The following is an 18,470-nucleotide window of genomic DNA, read 5'->3' as shown; positions in this document are numbered from 1 at the left end:
CTGAAGTTGCTTACAGAAGAATACAATAAATGCGTTACAACAAATAGTACAGACTGATTCAAAGACAGCTCATGGCCAGTGGAAAGCCAAAGTTGAAACCTGGCATACCACAGAGGGAAGATCATTCCACATGGCAGGCACCACCAAAGAAAAGGCCTGGCACCACCACGCTGAAACCCATAGGCTGCAGCATGGACTACAAGGCCTCCCCTAAAGATTTCGTGGCCTGGGAGATTGGTAAAGGGGGACATTCCTTGAGGTAACCTGGTTGCAAGCTGTATAGGGCTTTGCATACAAACACCTTAAACCTAGCTCAGTAGCAGACTGACAGTGTAGCAAAAGGTATAATATATGCATGGTAGGGCACCCCAGTCAGTAACTTAGCCACTACGTTCTGCACTAGCTGCAGTTTTCAGGCTAAGGGTAGCCCTACACAGAATGTATTACAATAATCAATCTCGAGGTTACCAATGTGTGGATCACAATGGCCAAGCTATTCCTGTCCAGGAATGGATGCATCTGGCATACCAACCTAAGCTGGTAATAGGCTCTCTTAGCCATGGAGGTCACTTGAGCCTCCAATTACAGAGATTGGAGGTGCTCCTGGATGAATCTGCAAACTTGTTCCTTCACGGGGTGAGCAACCCAATCCATAACTGCTAATTCCCCTAATTCCCAGACCCAGGAACCACTCATCCACAGTGCCTCCATCTTATTTGGCTCCATCTCAGCTCAACGTATCAAAAGCTGCTAAGAGACTAAGACAGAGTAACATGAGTTGTACTTGCTCTGTCCCTCTCCTAATAAAAGGTCATCCATCATTATTTGTGATCAAGTTAATAATCATAAGATTACTTTAGTGCACTATCTTCAGACACAAATCATAGTAAATTTAAACCACACAAAACAATAGGATTCAGGAAAGCTTATTAAGGATACTAGTCAATATACAATTACTGTCAGATTTCAGCCACATGAATCAAGTTTTTAAAACCCATCCTCTCTTTCCCCCACCCCCAGCAAGATTCAGTTACAATGGCATCTCATATCTTTAATTTTGTCCATAAATACAAGTCTCCCTCCCCATGCAAGAAATGCCCCTCATAATATTGAAAATATTAAGTGTACCTACTCTTTAGAGAAGTCTTACTTTGGGAGTCTGCCTATGCTAAAGAAATAGATGAAGCATTGAATATAAGTTCGGAGCTTATCAACTATCTACATTAGCACATTTATAGTGCAATCCTATACATGTCTACTTAGAAGTCCCATTGAGTTCAATGACGCCTCTTTCCAGGTAAGTGGGTATACTGATTGATTTGATTTGTACCCTGCCTTTCTATCAAAAAAGGGCACTCAAGCTGGCTTACAGCCATAATTAAAATTAAAACAATAAAATACATTAAAATACAATAAAAACATAAGGTTTACAGGATTAAAGCTTTGATTGCAGAGAATGAAATCTTGCCATATAAAGATAGTGCGGGGGGAAAAACCACGATTTTGTTTTTTAGGTTTGAATACCAGTTAAAACAGTGGGTATATATAACATGTATGGACCTAGATCAAGAATGGCCAACCTCCAGCCCATGGGCCTAACATGGCCTGTGGGAGGTCCCCTTCTGGCTCACCAGATTCCTTCCTTTATTTCCAGCCATTGATCAGAGGTAAGAAAATTTTCCTGCTCCACTGCCCAAACTGCATTACAGCTCTTAAAGCCAATAGAGACTTAAAAAAAAAAAAACTAATGGCAGCAAGGGGGCTGCTGGGGAGGGGAGAACTTACATTGCAACCCCCCCACCTCAAACACGTATTAAAAGAGAGTGCAAGAGACACACAAGTAAGTGGGAGAGACACACTAGTAAACACTTGATAGAAGGAATCTGGCAATATAACTGGTCAACTGGTATGAAAAAAAATCTTATCCAATTTAATTGAAAACTATTGAAAAATATTTGCATGGTTGCATTTAATATGATGGAGCCTTAAACACTGTCAGAGTAGATCTGATATACATATAGTGGCTTTGTCTTTACAAAAATTTGGAGATCAAATTATGGAAAAAATCTGATTACCAGAAAAGCAATATAATTTTGGGATATCTGAAGGGGCTTGGTACCAGGAGTCTTAATATATATATAGAATTTGATACAGAAATGTTATTACAGGATATTTGGACAATTAACAATATGTATTGCTACTGTGAAAAATAGAAAATATATAACTGGACTATAATGGTATTTTACTGAATAATGATTGTATAGTATGATGAATGGTAAAACAGATTTAAAATGTGTTATTTTTATTCTATCCTCTGACCATTTTTTTGTATTTAGTACAAGATTTAGGGTGCAATCCTATGCATGTTTAGAGAGCGAAAAAGTCCTACAACTCCAGCATTCCTCAGCCAGCCACGGGAATGTGACATTTTCAAATGAGAAGTATTTTTGGTTTTGTTTATGTAAAAGAAGTCTTTTTGAACTTCACTATATTGCAAATTTCTCTGTTCTGTTTGTATTAACTACATTTGAATCTAATAGTCTGCTTTAACAACAACCATTTGTAAAAGTAGCACTGCTTTGGTTAACAAGAGATAAAAGGTTTCAATCACCTCATTAACCTAATCACAGTGAATCTAACTTTCAGTGCCTGTCCTGTATTTTCCACCTAGAGCAACAGCTGTTGTCACATGGGTAAAATAATCTTAAGGTGCTACTTTAGAAATGCAAACAGGTGTTTATGGTGTTGTGGCTATGGCTAGATGGCCTTGTAGGCCCCTTCCAACCCTACTATTCTATTCTATGATTCTATGTCCAAAGCATGCCAAGTTCAGAGGAACGGAGCTTCAAAGCAGCACTCCAAGGTCAGTTCCCAGAAAACCACCTCCCTGCCCCCTCCCCCACCGCCTCATAGGTGGCGCATCCCCGGCTTCACACTCATAAGACCAGCGCAGAGTGGGAGGAAAGGGGGAATTCCTGGCGGCAGGGAGGGGATGGTAGAAGTGCCGTTAAGAGGACAATTCCAGGGTGGCCGGAGTGCATAGAAGATCCCCTCTGCACTTCGCCTGCCCTGCATTGGATAGTTGGTCGCCTCCGAGTTCAGAGGCAGCTGACTATCCCCATAGGATTGCTCTCTAAATATGGTGGGGAAACCCACCATTCAAAGGATTTTGGAAAATAAAAATACCATTTTCATAGCACGGACCACATTAACTAAAGAATATACTGCCATCAAATTCAAACAACTTTCCACAGAATATCAGCAAACCACAACCAGCAGACCAACACACACGAGACAGAGAAAGAGAAAAATAGGGAATAACTGTGAAGGATGTCCCTGCCTCCTTTCTTCCTTTTTAGAAAATGACATTTTAAGAAGGAAGCAAAATATCTCCAAGCACTAGGAATAATTTACAGCCTTGAAAGCTGAATCATTCACTTCTAAATACAAACTGCATAGTCAACTCTTTATCCTATTATGGCTATATACATCAACAACAGCAAAATTAACCCTCCAATTTTCTAGTAACCATGTAGCAACAGAGAATACAAACTTTTTAAGAATACACTGTGATGAACAAATGAGAAACCTCTAAGAAATCAGATGGTGATCAAAGGTCTTTCCCTATTACTTTTCTGTTCACAGAGATCACCATCACAATTAGCAACAGCTTCACATCAGGATCGTTTGAAAGAAAACAGTGAACACACACACAATCACGCAGGCTGCCACACTGGCTCCTTTTTGATAAAACTAGTGAAGAACTGTACACTTTACAAAGAGGAGACCGTTTCCATGAGCCTTGTCTAACAACAGTGACCAACGCAAGACAGATTATAAGCATACGTTGTCAGGGAAAACTGATGTTTCACTATGATAATTAGACAGCAGGATATATGTCAAGTCCAAGTGTAAAATGTTTCCAGTGGAAATCCTAATCAAATCCTAAACTTACTTTTAATAACATGCTGGGAAGACAGAATCATTCAGTTAAAAGAGAAAAACTACTGCTGGCAAAGACTTTGTAGGAAAACTGACAGAACTAGCGTGGTAATCTAACAGTGGTTGGAGTGTTGGACTGAGGCTCAAGAAATGTGGGTTCTAGTCCCCATTCAGCCATGAAGGTCACTGGGTAAGTTTGGGCCAGTCACTGACTCAAACCTTCCTCACAGGGTTGTTGTGGGGATACACTGGAGAGAAGTATCATGTAAGCCACCCTGGGTTCCTTGCAAGAGAAAAAAAAGAGAGGATATAAATGTAATAATAAAATTAATGCACTTGCCTTTGTTCACATTCATTTTGTATATTAGGAAAATTTGGACAGAGGAAACAAATAGCATCCAGCAACAAAATGTTACAGAATAGGTCCAGACTAACAGTAGCCCTCCTCTTGAGAGCTCCAACCAGCCTGGAATAGGCTCCCTGTAATAGTAATGGAGTGTAAGGGGCTGAAGCGGTATATTTCCCCCCCTCCCATGACTTTTGTTTCCCAACTAACACTTATTTCTTGGCTCTTGGAGGCTGAGTTCAGTACTCAGCGTGCTGGTTCGCTCCTCCCTTTAATATTATGCACTTTTAAAAAATATTACATACTCCTGCAAACCTCAGGGTTTCCCCAAGAATGCTGATACTTCCCTCTTATTTCTCAGTGCCTTGGCTCTGGCTCCAATTCTGTTGACACTCACCACCTAACTTTGCTATTAGAGAGAGTGATGATTATTATATCCTAGCAATTCATATATTGTTTCACTGTAGAAAGCTGGCAGGGATCATGAGAATGCAATAGATGTAGTAAAACGTTTAGCCTAAAAGTGGAGACATCATATCCTGGTGTACTTAACTCCCTTCCCCCTACTCCAGAAGAACCCCTCAAATCTTATTTGAACGTGGTCAAAACCTTTCCTTTCTGACTTTGATTCCTGAATAAGTATATGCCAATCAAAATGGCAAGGTGCTTTGATTCTTGAATAAACCTATTCCAGTAATTTTGCAGCCAACACATAAAACTAACATTGTAACATCTCAGAGGTTTTCTGAGATCCTCTTCCCCTCAGGATCAGTTTCCACAGAATATTTCAAGACGAGATACCAGCGAATAATGATAGCAATAGGAAGGTTGTTGACAAACAAAGATTTTGTGGGTCTGTATTGTCTCTTCCAGCCTGTGCCCCGTTCTCCAGGAGTTGCATGAAACTTTCCAAGTTACATCAAAATCCTAAGAACTAGCTATATTAAATCAAAGCACAAAATGCTGGTCTGCACACGATGCTAAGCAAAAATTCCTCAGAATCTTGGCTTACTGTTTATGAGCAAGTGTGCTAGTGCACACTGTCCAATCACCCCCACTTGGCTGGTCCTGAAAGTGGGAACACCTAAACCAGGAATTTACCAGGGCAGAAAAGTTTAGCATTACATCAGAACCCAAACCCTGGCTTGTCATAACTCTAACATGTCTGGATTTGGAAGCCAGTTTCAAAACCTGACTTCATATTCGGGCTTATTAGAGGAGCAACAAGGCAGAAGACCCAGTTCAGATGCAATGTTAAGTTTTCTGGACCTGGCTAGTTTAGCTGCTCCTGCTTTCAGGAGGAGCCAAGCAAGAGCAATCAAGCAATATTCACTAGCATGCTTGCTCATGAATATAGGAAAATGGAGTACAGTAAATATATAGTAAATATAGTAAAATATTGAGGATGTAAAGGATGCTGAAACTGGCAGGAAACTGCAGAGGGGGGCTCCCATTAACAATCACAGCATGGTCTCTTCTTTGCAAATGATGAAGTGTAAAATAGTTTAAGGAATCCAAAGCAACGGATTTTATTAGCTGAGCAGGATCCTCTTCAGTTCTTTTTTCAACTGCTGTTCAAAAGAAATATAATTCTCCAAGGAGAGGTGAACATACATACAAGATGTGTATCCCTAATTCTGAATTAGTATAGTATGAAGGTGTGTAGAAGGTAATTACTACAGTCTGTTTCAAATACAAAAAACTTCTACTTCACCATTTACTATACATTTTTCCATATTAGAAATTTAAAGAGGCCCTTGAAGAAATTTGAAGTTTTGAAACGCTGAAAAAGTTCAGCATTTTAAAAAAAATTAACCAAACTCCCTAAGTTATTTATGTGCTCTTAACAACAGTTTGTGTTTTTATGCCCCTCTTAACAGTTGTAATAAGTAGAACATGAGATGACAGCCATAAAGGGAAAATCACTGTGTTATCAAATGAAATCCATTCAGATATAATAAACAACAGATGATATGCATCAACAAAGACAACATTATGCAACTACTAAAAGAACTGTGAGGTACGTTATGTAATAGAATTTTCAAATCCTTCGTCAAAGTATTTGATTTTTAAAGAAATATTCTCCCAGAATACAGTGCACATCAATTCTACTGTGTTTACCAGATACAAGGCATGTACTAAAAAAGCCCAGTAATTATAGTAATAATTATAATAATTATACACTAAAGGGCTGATCATCGTGTATTTGCATCCGCGAGAATAAAAAAAAAACAAGTACAAGATAGGGATGAATAGCATAAGAGAGCCTTATAAGTGCTTTTTCAGGGATAGCTACTTTTGCTATGGGCAGCCAACAAGGGCAGGGACTAGAAGACTGAAATATGGCAACCCTTTCTACCTCTTCCCTGAGGCCAGTCACTCACATGGAGCTCAAATGAAGCTAGCAGCATTTCAAGCCAATCCTCCCTCACCTCTTTCTCACACACACATACACACAACATGGGAATCCTGCATGCGTGATTCAACTGTCTTTAAGTGTCATATGGAACTAATACGGCTGGGGTCAGATGTCACCATAGTCGAGCACCTGCCGACAGCTGTGGGCCCATCATCAACCCCACTGCTCTCATCAGGGAAACTACCCAGCAATGTTGCCATCCTAACTGCCCAGATCCAACTGCTACGGCCACCAGTCACTCACCTCCTCCTGGACATGTTCCACAGCAGCCAGAGGGTGAGACAGATGACACCTTAGACTGGCCAAATTGTTGGGCATTTCATTTTGGGCAATCTAAAGTGGCAACTGCTGCCAAGGATCAGAGCTGATTCAAAAATGTCACTGCCCACTACAGAAACATGTCCAGGGAGAGGGGATGAACTTAATAACTAGTGGCAGCAGCCACACCACTCTGCGCAGCAGCAGGGATCCACAATAGGGCGGCAAAGCCAGATGGGCGTATCAGCGGCACCATGTCGAGGGCCCACAAGCCAGCCTTGGAACTGAAACCACAAGCCAGCCTTGGAACACAACATTACTTCAAATATTTTTGACTACGCCTGATGAGACGTGAATGCTCTTTTTGACCTTTTAAAAATCCTCAATGCAAATCTATCAAATTACAAGCTATACTAAAACAATCTAATTTAATATTTTGCTCTAGCTGCTTACATTACTGAATTTTACTTCTATCAATGTCCTTTACATACAAAACACGCAATACATTTTAATAGGTCTTAAATTGATTGAGTGGCACCTGGCAGAAGACTCATAATTCCACAGTACGTTCCTAGGTGCTACTATAAAATATATAATGAACATTGCTTCAAACGAACATCACTTCTAACATTAGACTTATCACCATTTACTGAACAGCATTTCATGATTGTCATGAAATAGCTGAACAGGTCTCAAATCTGTACTTACACATAGCTCACCAATGCAATCATTCCCATAGGAATTGCAGTAAGGACAATTTTATAAAGAATACTTCACATGTTAAGTCTAGTATGCACACAGTATTTTTCTAGGGTTTACCCCAGATGTAGTATTAGAAGACCATTTACAGTGGAATCCTATGCACATCTACTCAGAAGTAAGTTACACTGAGTTCAATGGGGCTAACTTCCAGGCAAGTCTGTGTAGGATTGCAACCTTAGTATATCATCAGGTCCTTAAGAGTTCCTATACCACAAATTAGCAAATCAAAGCTTTTTAGGTTATGAAAAGGGAAGGCCTATCCTATTAAACTGCAGTTCTCATGGTAATAGCCCTATCATCTAGCACCGCTCTTTCATAAAAAGCACGTTCTGGATGCAGTTTACATTACAAAACATACATTGACAACCACTAGTAGTAATATATATCTGACAACATCCTTTTGTGGGAGTTCACTATAGGAAAGAATTAGTCAAGCCAGAAGGACCTGGTTCCTGAGCAAAATATATTTATAGTCTCATATAAGGACAAACACTTAAAACATGAAAGACTAACATGAGTAGCAATACTTGGAAACTGCCCCACTCTACTTTTGCACTAGTAATAGGAGTAACTCTTTTGCTCCCTGACAAAACAAAAATCAAGCCACTCTCCCTACACTATATTAATTTAGGTTGTTTCATCTTATCTTTCTTATTTCAACACATGTAGGTTGTTTACCTATGCACCTCACGGAGGTACTTTAAATGATTTCACAGAAGCAAGACAAACATGTTGGGCCCAGTGCTCTTCAACATTTTTATTAATGACTTGAAGGAGGAGGTGCAGGGAATGCTGATCAAATTTGCAGATGACACAAAATTGGGAGGGATAGCTAATACTTTGGAAGACAGAAACAAAATTCAAAGTGATCTGGATAGACTGGAGCGCTGGGCAGAAAACAACAGAATGACATTTAATAGGGATAAATGCCAAGTTCTGCACCTAGGAAAAAGAAACCAAACGCACAGTTACAAGATGGGGGATGGCTCAACCACACTACAAGCAAGAAGGATCTTGGAATTGTTGTCGATCACAAGCTGAAGATGAGCCAGCAATGTGATGTGGCTGCAAAAAAGGCAAATGCTAATTTGGGCTGCATTCATAGAAGCATCGCTTCCAAATCCCGGGAAGTACTAGTTTCCCTCTACTCAGCACTGGTTAGGCCTCATCTGGAGTACTGTGTCCAGTTCTGGGCACCACACTTTAAGAAGGATGCAGACAAACTGGAGAGGGTTCAGAGGAGGGCAACAAAGATGATCAGGGGACTGGAAACAAAGCCCTATGAAGAGAGACTGAAAGAACTGGGCATGTTTAGCCTTGAGAAGAGAAGACTGAGGGGAGATATGATAGCACTCTTCAAGTATTTGAAAGGTTGTCACAGAGAAGAAGGCCAGGATCTCTTCTTGATCATCCCAGAGTGCAGGACACGGAATAATGGGCTCAAGTTACAGGAAGCCAGATTCCGGCTGAACATCAGGAAAAACTTCCTGATTGTAAGAGCAATACGACAATGGAACCAATTACCTGGGGAGGTGGTGGGCTCTCCCACACTGGAGGCCTTCAAGACGAGGCTGGACAGCCATTTGTCAGGGATGCTCTGACTTGGATTCCTGCATTGAGCAGGGGGTTGGACTCGATGGCCTTGTAGGCCCCTTCCAACCCTACTATTCTATGATTCTATGATTCCCCTCTACTCAGCACTGGTTAGGCCTCATCTGGAGTACTGTGTCCAGTTCTGGGCACCACACTTGAAGAAGGATGCAGACAAACTGGAGAGGGTTCAGAGGAAGGCAACAAAGATGATCAGGGGACTGGAAACAAAGCCCTATGAAGAGAGACTGAAAGAACTGGGCATGTTTAGCCTTGAGAAGAGAAGACTGAGGGGAGATATGATAGCGCTGTTCAAGTACTTGAAAGGGTGTCACAGAGAGGAAGGCCAGGATCTCTTCTCCATCATCCCAGAGTGCAGGACACGGAATAATGGGCTCAAGTTACAGGAAGCCAGATTCCGGCTGAACATCAGGAAAAACTTCCTGACGGTAAGAGCAATACGACAATGGAACCAATTACCTGGGGAGGTGGTGGGCTCTCCCACACTGGAGGCCTTCAAGACGAGGCTGGACAGCCATTTGTCAGGGATGCTCTGACTTGGATTCCTGCATTGAGCAGGGGGTTGGACTCGATGGCCTTGTAGGCTCCTTCCAACCCTACTATTCTATGATTCCATGATGATTCTCACAAACATCAGTCCATACAATAATTTCATAAAGTAATGGTCCCTTTTATTTCGCAATATGAGCAAGACCATAGGATATATCAATTACAGCAAGGCAAACATATTTTCAGGAGAATTAAGAGGTGGAAAATTGTGGCTTGAAATGGAACAATCATGCTACAAGACACCAAACTTGTAGTCACAATAAGCCTATTTTAGCAACAACAACAAAAACAACTTTAAGCACTCCTATGACCATTTCCCTCTGAAACTAAGAGAAATATGACTACAGGGTTCCAATGTCTAAGCAGTAGTTTGGTGTTAAATGAGCACATCTGTCTCAAACATCCCTGTGAAAATTGTGTCAAAGAGACTGTCCTGATTATACTGACTTCCTGGACTCCCAACGATAGGGTGCATTTTTCAATGGAAGCATCTTTTCTTACACAATGCACAGGAATATGGGATATGACCACCACCCAGTTTATTTTCCTCATGGATGCAAAGATGAAAAGTTGTCATGAAATCCTCACTGGAGTACTATAACGGTGCAAAGGTGAAGAGTACAGAAGTGAAGCACTTGACTACTGAAGTTACTGGAGGAGTAGAAGACTACTATTTCAAAGGTTTGTTAATACACAAGAACATCTTATTAAAAGACTTTTGAAGGCATTAGGAATAGATACAAAAATATGGGATTTGCAAAAGGACAGCGCAGGAAAACAGAAAGAAGTACATGGGGAAACAGCAGGCAGGATTGCTAAGTTACTCATTTTGTAACATATAACAAATTAAGTGGGGTTGCAGGAGAATGTACAGTATCTCTGCAAGCCAAATTAAAACTGGAACTTCCTTATTCATCTGACATGAGTCAAAAGCACTCAGCACCCATTTTAGTAGCCATACACACACATATGACTCAAACTGATTAATTATAAAGATTCCATACCATCCTAGATGACCATTTCTGACTCACCAACATATGTCAGACTTCTAAAAACATCAGTATATATGCCTACAATGAATACTTACATACCATATCATGATACAGCAGAGGGGGTGTTGGGCTTAGACCCAGGGACTCATACCTCAACCATAAAACTCACTGGGTGACCTTGGCACAGTCATCATCTCTCAGTATAACCTACCTCACAGGGCTTTTAAAGTGGAAGTAAAATAGGAAGTAGGGCAAAACTTTTGTTTCTCGGAGGAAGGATAGCATTTAAATGTACTAAACAAACCTGGAATGATGTTGTAGTTCACATACATTCAAGAGTAGTAGTTTTATTATTTGTTTACACCAAAAGGCTCTCGAGGTGTTAAAAACAGAACAACTCTTTCACACAGACAGATGACTTTACTTGTGGAAGCTAAAGTTTACTTGGGGCAAGTTTGCTCCAGAGCTAGTGTATACAAACATGACACAAATCTTCTCCAAAAGTGGGAGTCATACCTCAAAAGAAGCAGATAAACACTTGAAGTCTACTAGTATAATTAGTTACTAATATAATTATTGATAGTTAGCAAAACGTCTAAACTTAAGCTGTCCTCTCCTGGCAAATTCAAGTTAAGAATTCCTGTATCCAACCCTTTAACGATCGGATCTATTAGCTAAAGATTAAAAGAAAGAAGAAACAGAAGCACACGTCACTTCTAGACTCATCATCTCTAAGGTTATACATTACTGATTTCTCTGAAAGCCTTAAACCAACTGCACTAACGTTTTAAGGAGGTAACCCTCATATGTATGTTTACCAATCGTCTCTAACTACTACAGAACTGGTTGGAGAGGTGACATGGTCAGAACAGAGGCGTTAATTCGGAACACAAGAACTGGGAGAGGATGAAGACGTCAATCCCTCCGTTTAAAAATAAAGTGGAATAGTCGTGAAGATGAATTGGGGATAGAAAAGCTGGATCCCCCCAACACACACGCACTGTGGGAGCTTCTTTGACAAGGTAAGCGAGGAGACATAATAAATAAGGAAGAAAAGCAGAACAGAGTGGGAGAGTGGGGTGGGGTCTTAAGTAATGATTACAGAAAGGGAGTCCAGCTCCGAGCTGCATAGCAAGCAGCCCCAACGCAAAAACACGCTCCCTTCCCCAGCCATGTCGGGAGGAGCAGCTAAGCCCGCGCTTGTCCCTCTCTCGACGCAAAGGTCACAGAGGAAGCAGAAGAGGGAGGGCGCAGACCCGCCGCGGCTCCTCTAGAAAGCCGGGCCCTGGCGTGGCGGAGCAGCCCGCTGCAAGGAAGCCTCCTGCGGCGGCCTGAGCGGAGCAGCCTCCCGCCCGTTCCCCTCCACCTCCTCCCGCCCGGCCAGGTCCTCCCTTACCTTCTGGGAGTTGCTCTGCTGCAGCACATTCTGCTCCACGGTCATGGCCCCTGCCCGACTTGGGCGTCCCTCCCCGCCGGCCGGAGGGAGCTCAGGAGACGGCGCTCGCAACGGGCGGGGACGGCGGGCTGGAAGGCGGCGGGCGCGGGGCCGGAGTGGGCGCGGGCGGCCGCAGGAAGAGGCGAAGGACGAGGACGGGGCCGGCGGGGCGGGGCGGGGCGAGGCGAGGAGGGCGAAGGCCTCCGCAGCTGTGACGTGACGCGCCGCCCAGGCAAGCGGCAGCCCTGGGGAAGAAGAGGGCGCGCTCAGGCCCGGCGCTCCAGCTGTCGCTCGCTCACTGGCGCACGCGCCCCCGCCCGCCTCAACCGAGCCTGCCCGGCCCTGGAATGTGCTGCGGCTCCTCCCATTCGTCCACCCGCTTCCCTTCCCGACGGCTCAGAGCGCGGTCCTGTGCGTGCCTGCGCGGAATTAAGTCCCGTCGAGGTCCATGGGCCTTAGGCCCAGGGCAGCGCGTCCGGGGCTGCGGCCTTGGCTCAGGGAGAGGCGCGGCAGCAGCAGCAGGCGGGACGTGGCCGCTTTCATTTTGAGGGGAACGCAGCCGGCCAGCACAGTTGCTCGTGAGGAGAGACGATGCAATGGTGCGGCTAGGTAATTCTAGACAACCCTACGCAGACAGAAAAAAGCTGGCTGGGGGACGCTGGGAGTTGTAGGTCTGTTTTCGGTCTCACCCTGCGTAGGGTTGCACTCTTAATGATCCTACCCAGCCCCCCCCCCCCCAATTTGTATTACTTCGCTTAGGAATCAACACAACTAACGTTTCTCTTCTACCCCCGCCGCACTGCCATCGCCCGCTTTACAACTGCCTTTGCATCCTTGGTGTAAGAACAAGGCAACTGTTTGCCCCCCCCCCCCCGAAATACTCTCAGCCCGTGTAAGTTTGCATTTTAAACTGGCAAATCATAGCACCATTGTCTGTGCGGGAATAAAGTGGAATTTGTTTCAGATGCCCTCATCACCTGCTGCTACCACCGGGGTGGTCATCTGGAGGCCTTCTGTGTTGCAGGACCTTCTTGTTTGCTCGCTTACAGTCTTCCTCTGGATGGAGCGGTTGTGGGGATTGGGCCCAATAAGCCCAGCCCTCCTAGCCATGCTGCCCAGGGAGAGAGGATAAGTGGGTAGACAGAGGTGGTGGCTGCTCCCCCAAGGAGCAGCAACAGCCTCCCTCCCTCTAGATGGCCCCCAGTGGGCCCGATCCTTCCTGTTACCCATCCAAAGAGAGAGGATGTGAGCTTTTCTACATGAGGGATTTGTTGTGCGCTCCTCATTCCCTACTCACGGTGGTTTACAAGTTCTTTAGATGACATCATGACCCTCCAGTTTTGCTTCTGTTTGTAAAGAGGACTTTTCGTAAGGTTTTTTTTTTTGAGCAGGGAAAATGGGGTATTATTTCAGATGGTGAAAGAAACTATGATTTCCTCTTGTGTATTTGTGCTATTCCGCCGTGCCACAGTGCCACCTACATGTTGCGTAGCTGAAAAGCAGGAAGGAAACTCCTTATGTAGTGTTCGTATCTCAGTTCTATGACAAAACCAAAAGTAGATACAGTGGATTAACAGCCTCCTGTAGAAAAGCCCAACATGAGCAGGTGGAGTCTTCCAGAAGAGAGCAATCAGACGCAGTGGTAACTATCACTGGCTCAATCCTTAATACTGAAACCTCCCTCTCCACTGGGGGACATGCTGTGGAGGATTGGGCTCCTTAGGCCCAGTCACTACCAAGAGGGAGCAGATGGGTAAGATTGTGAGAAGATGAGGTGGCTGATCCTTATCTAGCCAACCACTGCCTTGACACTGCCCAGAGAGAGAGGGCAAGTGGGAATATGGGGCCTAGAATCAGGCTGTTCAACCACAATCCTAAACATATATATACAGTGGAACAAGACCCAGCAGTGGGACATATTTAGGGTTGCGCTGCATGATGGGGAATACTTCTGACTTGAAAGGAGACTATTCCTTTCACTGCTGAATAACTACAGCTCAATTCAGGTGTTCCTATCTAGTGTACACTTTGAAGTCTGGGGGTGCTCCTAGATCCTGCTCTGTCAATGGTACAAAGTGCCTTTTATCAGCTTCGGCTAATATATCCACTGTGACACTACCTGGCCAGAGACAGCCTGACTAACAGTTATCAATGCAGCGGTAAACTCCTGCTTGATTATTGCAATGCATTATATGTGGAGCTACTTGTGAGGGTGGTTTGGAAACTACAGTTAGTGCAGAATAGGGCAGTCAGGCTGCTTACTGGGACTGGCTGTTTCAAATGTATTACTCCAGTGCTGCATTAACTGCACTGGTTACCAGTCAGTTTCTAAGTGCTGGTGCTGATCTTTAAAGCCCTAAACAGCTTAGGACTAGTGTACCTGAGGGAGCGCTTTCTCGCGTATGTTCTGCACAACTATTAAGATCATCTTCTGAGGTTCTTCTCTGGGTTTCGCCATCCACAATGGTTCCATAGGCAGCTACCAAGGAAAGAGCCTTCTCTACAGTGGCCCTCATCTGTGGAATGCCCTTCCCATGGAGATCTGCCTGGTGTCCTAATTATATACTTTTAGACACCAAACTAAGATTTTCCTCTTCCGGCAGGGATTTAATTTTTAATTCATTGTTTTTATTATCAGTTTTACTGCTGGCTTTTTAATAGTTTTAGGGAGCAATCCTATGGCCGTTAGACAGCGGCTAAATGGCCATAGGATATCTTGTTTTCCGGGAACTGACCTCCCCCCACTTCCGCGTTGTCTCCGAGGGAGTGCGGAACAGCCCTGTCCTCTGCTCTCACAAGAAGAGCACGGAGCAGCCGGAAAGGGGTATATCTGGGGACGTTCTGGGGCAGGGAGGGTGGAACTGCCTGTACAACACATCCAATATGTCGTACAGCAGCCTCCTCCCCCGCTCAGCCCTCCTGCGGCTAGACAGCCGCAATCAGCTGTCTAGCCGAAAATGCAGGGCAGAGGGAGTGCAGAGGGACCAATCCCCTCCATGCTTCTCCTGCCCTGCATTGGATAAGCGGTCGCCTCCAGTTCGGAGGCAACCGCCTATCTGGATAGGATTGCTCCCTTAAAGCTTTTAATAGCTTAATACTTTGATACTTTCACCAGCTGCATTATTTTTTTGGTTATTATCTTATTGTTGCTTTGGGGTTTTAGAATTGTAAACTGCCCCAAAGGCATTTGCCAGTTGAGTGGTATATAAATTTAATAAATAAGTATATGAGGAGAGGGGAGACCCCTTCAGATAGAAGAGTGCAATGGAGCTGTGGAACTTCCCTTTTTATGAGTTGTAACAGTATACATGTGTATATAATATCTGTGTGTGGACTACATACACAAGATGCAGTAAATTAATAGGGCTTTGCAAAAAAAAACAAAACCCAAGGGTGCAGTCCTACAGATGTATGACTTTTTTTCTGTCTAAACAACTCCCAGCATGCTGGGAATTGTGTGTTGGGGATGGTGGTGAAAATCAGATGAAATTTGCGGGCATAATAAACACTTCTGGGGGGATGAAGCCTGCCTAATTTCAAACAGATAGCTGCAGGTGATTTTGTGAAAGACCAGCCTTTAGATTTGTGTGTGTGTGTGTGTGCGCGCGCGCGTGTGTTTTAAGGAATGCCTCCCCAATTCCCCCCCCCCCGGTCTTTCTGTGGATGATTTTCTGTGTACTTTGTTACATGATGGTATTTTACACATATACAATGTTCAAGTAGAGCTTGGAGGAAACTATAAAACCCTATCTGGTTGTAAAGCCTTCAGAGCACCAGCATCCTACTCTTTCAGGTAGAGATGGATGTGGGTCCTTTTCATTCTTTGTTTCAGAAGCTGAGGGCTTCTTCACACAGAGGTTTTATCCTGCTATTGAGATTGCTCACTCATGGAAGTTTGTGGGTCCTTTTCATAATGTCATCAACCTCCAGGGCACATCCAGAGGTATGTTCTGGTTATTCCATGTTAAAAAGATCTGGAAAAAATGAGGTATCAAAAAAACTCTGATTTTTACGCTATTAAAACAGCCACTAGATGGCACTGTTTCATTGGTTCTATGGAACCTTGAAAATTAAAAGCCTCCCCTCTCAGTAATCACATGGTCACCATCTGGGAGCCCACTGTAAAAGTGGAAAGGCTCCACAACAGTAGGGATGCGGGTTTTTTCTTTAATGTAAAGGCAGCCTGAGTGGAGAAACCCAGCTTATTACCGTGGCATTACATTAAAGAGCATAAGAAGAGCCATGCTGGATCAGACCAAGGGTCCTTCTAGTACTGCATTCTATTCACACAGTGGCCAACCAGTTGCCTGTGGGAAGCCCACAAGTAAGACGCAAGGGCAATAGCTCCCTCTTGCTCATGGAACAGTAAGTATGCAACTGTACATCAAACTTGAAAACCTTCCTGGCTTGTAAGCATTCCTCCCTTCTCACTCTTTCAAACAGAGGGGAGGTGTTGTTCTCAAACTCTGATTCAGAACCAAGAATGTGGCTTTAGATTAAGAGAAGTGTGGCAAGGAAGCCACACAAGTGGCCTCTTCTCCTTGCTGGCAACATTATTATAAGTTACCAGCAAGCATCACCGTTAGCAGGATGGTGGTGCCCTGTCCTCCTGGTACTGGCAGCTGGGGAAAATATGCTGCGGGAACTTGAATCAGATTGTGGACACTTGGAACTCCACATACCTGACTGGTGTCAGCCACTTATTGATCAGCCAGCAGTGAGGAGACACCAGCCATTTCCCAGTTAATGGTGATTATCAAGCCATTCTTGGAAGTCCTGAATGTGGCTGCTTCCACCGCTAGAGAAAAAGTAGAGAAAACATTGGATCAGTTTCTGATTCATTCTGTCTACATCCCTCCCAGAAGCTGTTTGGGAGTGTGAAGGTTTGAGGCCTACACAGGCAATGGGGAAAAAAGGTCACGCTTAGAAGCCTGGAGTTTTCTGTTGGGAGGGGGTAACCCTGAGAGGAGTAGTTTCATTTATCCAGATTAGTGGCAGTTTCATTCCTCCACATGAGTTTCATTTCTTCAGGTTTGAAGCAGTACTTTCAGTTTCGAGGGAGGAGGCTATATAAGGAGAAGAAGAGAGCCAGTAAGGAGCAGAAAAAACCAGGCTGTAGCAGAGTCTGAAGACTGAGAGCAGAAAGAAGCAACCTAGAAAAGTCTAAGTACAGCTAAGGTAAAGGAACTTGCATTTTGTAACTTTTATTTTCTTTTAAGGCCTTTTGTATCACTCAGCTCTATTGTGAAAATACCTGTAGTTATAATTTGTTTGCTTTAAATCTACTAATAAAGTGTTGTGGTTAAACCCTGTGTCTAGAGTGTAAGTCGCCCCACGTCTACAGCCTAAACCCCACATTACTGGGAAGAGGAAGTTGAAAAGAAGGAAGGTGGGACTTTAAAAGAGGCAAGAGATCCTTAGGGAGTTGCTCAAGGGGTCCAGGTCATAAGTCGAACTTTGACAAGAAGTAAAAATGAGGAGAGCCCTGGTAAAGTCATCCCCTGGTTGCAAGCTACAGCTGTGGACCACAGAGCTTCAGCCCCTCCTCTGCTGGTGTTTTTCCTTTATGGAGATGTTTGTGGGAGGGTGCAAAATGTATCAAATTGTAAATCTCTGAGGCAGTTCTGAAACTTTGCCTGCTCCACCTCAGACCACCTCAGACCCAAGTTGCCATGTATTTGGAGGCGATCCAAATCCGTCCAAAGCAGGGCTATTCTCCTCTGGATCATGCCTCATCCAAGGCTTTTGCGCACCACAATTAATTAGCTTTTTCAGCTGCAGTGGCTCCCAGTTCATTTTTGAGCCCACTTCAAAGGCCTTATTATGACCTTCAAAACACTAAACAGTTTGGATGGATGGTAGCTGAAGGATCACTTACTTCCATAGAATTTTGCCCACCTGTAGACATCTGCTCCACATCCCGCCTTGAACTGAAGGTAGACTGGTGAGTATGTAGGATAGGGCCTTCTCCATAGCAGCAGTCAGGTTGTGGTATTCCCTTCCTCAGCAGTTGCATTTGGCTCCCTCCGTCTCTTTTCCCACTGTTATTGTCTGTAGCACCTTTCATGACAACTAAGTCTGCTACTTTGTCCCCTGACTTCAGTTTTTGTTGATTTTATATTACAGATTTTTTAAATTGATGATTTTGCTTTATTG

General features: G+C 43.8%; 1 protein-coding gene and 1 long non-coding RNA gene across 5 annotated transcripts in view; one reads left to right on the top strand and one right to left on the bottom strand.

Moving 5' to 3' along the window:
* USP25 (ubiquitin specific peptidase 25) overlaps positions 1-13,345 on the bottom strand; it is an 86,832-nt gene extending 73,487 nt beyond the window's left edge. For 2 of the 4 annotated variants that reach the window (XM_084843525.1, XM_084843522.1), the window contains exon 1: positions 12,276-12,613. In XM_084843525.1, the coding sequence (XP_084699651.1) occupies positions 12,276-12,320 (45 nt within the window). In that variant the 5' untranslated portion in view covers positions 12,321-12,613. Of the gene's footprint in view, positions 1-12,275; positions 12,628-13,291 lie in introns of those variants that run through there. The other 2 variants (XM_084843524.1, XM_084843523.1) reach the window with 2 other exon arrangements.
* Positions 12,705-17,618, top strand: LOC146349806 (uncharacterized). The gene is made up of 4 exons (XR_014789091.1): positions 12,705-12,923; positions 16,147-16,257; positions 16,607-16,679; positions 17,346-17,618. It is a non-coding gene; the product is annotated as an uncharacterized LOC146349806 (long non-coding RNA).
* The last annotated feature ends 852 nt before the right edge of the window (positions 17,619-18,470 follow it).

This window comes from Heloderma suspectum, chromosome 3 (genome assembly GCF_057233095.1).
Source record: "Heloderma suspectum isolate Gila_16-S chromosome 3, 16-S_ref, whole genome shotgun sequence".
NCBI classification, from domain to species: Eukaryota; Metazoa; Chordata; class Lepidosauria; order Squamata; family Helodermatidae; genus Heloderma; species Heloderma suspectum.
Note: the sequence above shows the minus strand (reverse complement) of the source record. Positions and strands in the feature narration are given on the sequence as shown.